The sequence below is a fragment of the Schistosoma mansoni genome, chromosome 3, assembly GCF_000237925.1.
Source record: "Schistosoma mansoni strain Puerto Rico chromosome 3, complete genome".
NCBI classification, from domain to species: Eukaryota; Metazoa; Platyhelminthes; class Trematoda; order Strigeidida; family Schistosomatidae; genus Schistosoma; species Schistosoma mansoni.
This window is the reverse complement of record NC_031497.1, coordinates 25,774,111-25,776,977: the sequence shown is the minus strand read 5'-3', so window position 1 is coordinate 25,776,977 and position 2,867 is coordinate 25,774,111. Positions and strand designations below refer to the sequence as shown.

The following is a 2,867-nucleotide window of genomic DNA, read 5'->3' as shown; positions in this document are numbered from 1 at the left end:
TCCAAACTAACTTCAGATTTCATCAAAAGTCGATATCAGGTGACGAACAATTGGGAAATTACCAAGAAACACTAGACAGCCAACACATCCTAGGATCAAATACATTATATTTTAAATCCCTGTATTACAATTAGTATCAACTTTTGTTTCAGTAGCGACTGGTTTAGCGTTACACCGTGCCTGTCACAAATCTTTCTTTGGTAATCGTTTCATCATAATCATGATAAGTGTACCTAACTTGACAAACATTGACAGTCTTAGTCTTCTCTGAGGAACAGCAATATTCTCATAATCGCTTAAGTGGAGAACACTTTAACATGGTGTTGTATTATGCCATATATTTCGGTCGATAGTTTAGATGAATAGTCCCATAGACCATTGAGGACTATGTATAAAGTGAACAATCAATATAAAAGTAACGCTTTTGAAGAGTTTCATCATTAATTATTTCCAACACATTATCTGAAATTTCTAGTCTACGTTTCTTCCGGGAAATAATCGAAAATCAATAAAGCTAAATGTAATTGTATAATAAAGTTTAAACGCGAGCGTTTCAAGGTATCAATTTATTTAAACTGTTTATCCCCTTTTCTAATTCTGTTGGTTCAATGAACAAGATCTTTCTGATGAATTGTTATACACGATTTAGATATCATGAGTTATATCCACAAACGAATACTAAATTTCATACAGATTGTGTGGCCACCTTCTAATACAGCAGCCTGAGTTCGTCCATGTTGAAGGTCGCCCCTCTTTCGAATACATTTATTCTAATCATTTCAAATCAATATCATTGTTCATCACGTAACATGTGACAGCAATCATGAAACCATACGTATAGCTTAACCCCTTTTTGACTGGTTATTCTTTACTAGTTATTACATAGGTTCTTCTCAAGGTACGGAACCCATCCCAGAAAGACTAGTCACCTCTATTTTTACATACATCAGACTGTATCATAGTCAAAGTACTGTTCAGTCTATCGAGATGCATCAAATCGACCTTCGTACTATTAGTAATTATGCAGCTGTATTAGAAGCCCCCACCTCAACAACGAAGAACAAGTCTTGCTATCAGTGTTCAGTGCTCAGATGAGTAAATACATTTCATTTACTTACGTCGTGTTATCAATATCCCAGTTGAGCACGGTAAGCAATACTGTAGATTCGTGCGTTTGGAACTTTGAGCTAAGCTTTTGTATGAAGACTAATGATCATATTCACATTAATTAATCCGCAGTAGATGGGATGAGGTCTCGAACTAACCACTTAACGACTGAAAATCGAGTATCTCGAATCATAAAGTAGGAAGACAAAACAAAACAAAACATTTGAAATATCATTAATATTCTGTACAAGGTATGAAATGATCTTTGAAGTGTAGTTACTTAGTCTTCACCATTTGATCGACGAGCTCGTTTACCACCACGAGATGATCTACGAGCAAAATATTGTTTTCGTCTTTTACGTTCATTAGCAGCTTTAATGGCATTTTCTTTAGCTAATTTCTTCTTGTGTTTTGTTACACGAATAATCATTTTCTGTTTTTGACGTTGCATAAAATCTGAGTGTAATTGACGTAGGCGCGTTATTAATTCTTGTCTTGATTCAGATTCCATTTCATCAGCAGTTTTAACTGGAGCAGGTAATTCAGCATTTAAAGCAGCTTTTACAGGATCTCCACCAAGCATAGCTAATGCTTCTTTACGTGATGGTTTAGGTTTATCTGCAAATGGAAGCGCTGCAGCCAATTTGATTGGTATACGTAAAGGTGCTGTAACATGTATTGGACGATTTATAGGCTGTATATATAAATAATAGTAAAAACAATTATTATAAATACAAATTTTTACATATTGAGATAAGATGGTGGTTAGAGGTGGTCAACAGGAAACCCTGGACCCGGGTTTCGTGCTACTTGGCACTCCTCAGCAAGGTGTACCTGTAATCTTGAGGGAACTGGTGCATGTAATTATCACGATAAGGGCAGCGTTAACTAAAATTCCTACACTTTAAGTGTATGACTAAGGGTTAAATTGAGATTTTCACAAGAATGAAAGTATGTTAGAGCTTATTTGTAATGGAGAAGATGTAATGAATTACATCTTTTAAACCATGATCATATTCTCTCTATATGAATAGTTTAATGAATGCTTAATATTTTAAATTATCAGTGATAATGTTACTACTTCTGTTGTGAACGAGGATAAAAATGGGGACAACCAAATGTATCCCAATACATTCCTATACTATACCCTTATATACAACCTATCTTTTATATACTACCACCCCTAAATTAACTACTTCTATGAATCCGGTGTTGATCTTGTTGTGCTAATGAGGTGTGGCAAATTGGACCGATGTATAAATGTGCCTGGTCTTACGTTGTAGCTGACTGACAATACAATTAAAGAATCACTTGGTGAAATATGCGAATCATATATTGAATAGTTCATTTGCAGATTTCCATGATTTGTCCTTCACATTCTATATGATTCCTAAGATTCACAATTTCTTTCTAATTCCGTTTGTTTTCTTTAAATCGACCTTCATAGTTTTCTTCTGCCAGGTTTTCCACTTCTGATTGGTGTTAAATACTACTTATGTCGACAGAAATAAGTAGCATACATAACACTTCTACTACTCTACTATTTGTCTTGATAATTTCATCTCACCCTGTAGATGATGAGTTATGACAACTTGTACATAATTGTCAACTTATGTATTTATTGCGAATGACTGATTGATAATTAAGGGGTTTGTGTGGAGGTTTCAGTATTTTCATAGTTAAAAGCATGAGTCAATTGAAGCTAGACCACAATGGAAAACCTAGAAGCACTGAACGGCCATTTCGTCCTATTGTGGGAC

The 2,867-nt window shown here is 34.8% G+C and overlaps 1 protein-coding gene across 1 annotated transcript in view; it reads right to left on the bottom strand.

Moving 5' to 3' along the window:
• Positions 1-1,387: 1,387 nt before the first annotated feature.
• Smp_100030 (putative ribosome biogenesis protein BMS1) overlaps positions 1,388-2,867 on the bottom strand; it is a gene marked incomplete at both ends in the record, with an annotated part of 17,398 nt that continues 15,918 nt past the window's right edge. Inside the window, one exon of the mRNA XM_018799780.1 lies at positions 1,388-1,801. Coding sequence (XP_018651535.1) covers positions 1,388-1,801 — 414 coding nt within the window. The remainder of the gene's footprint in view (positions 1,802-2,867) is intronic.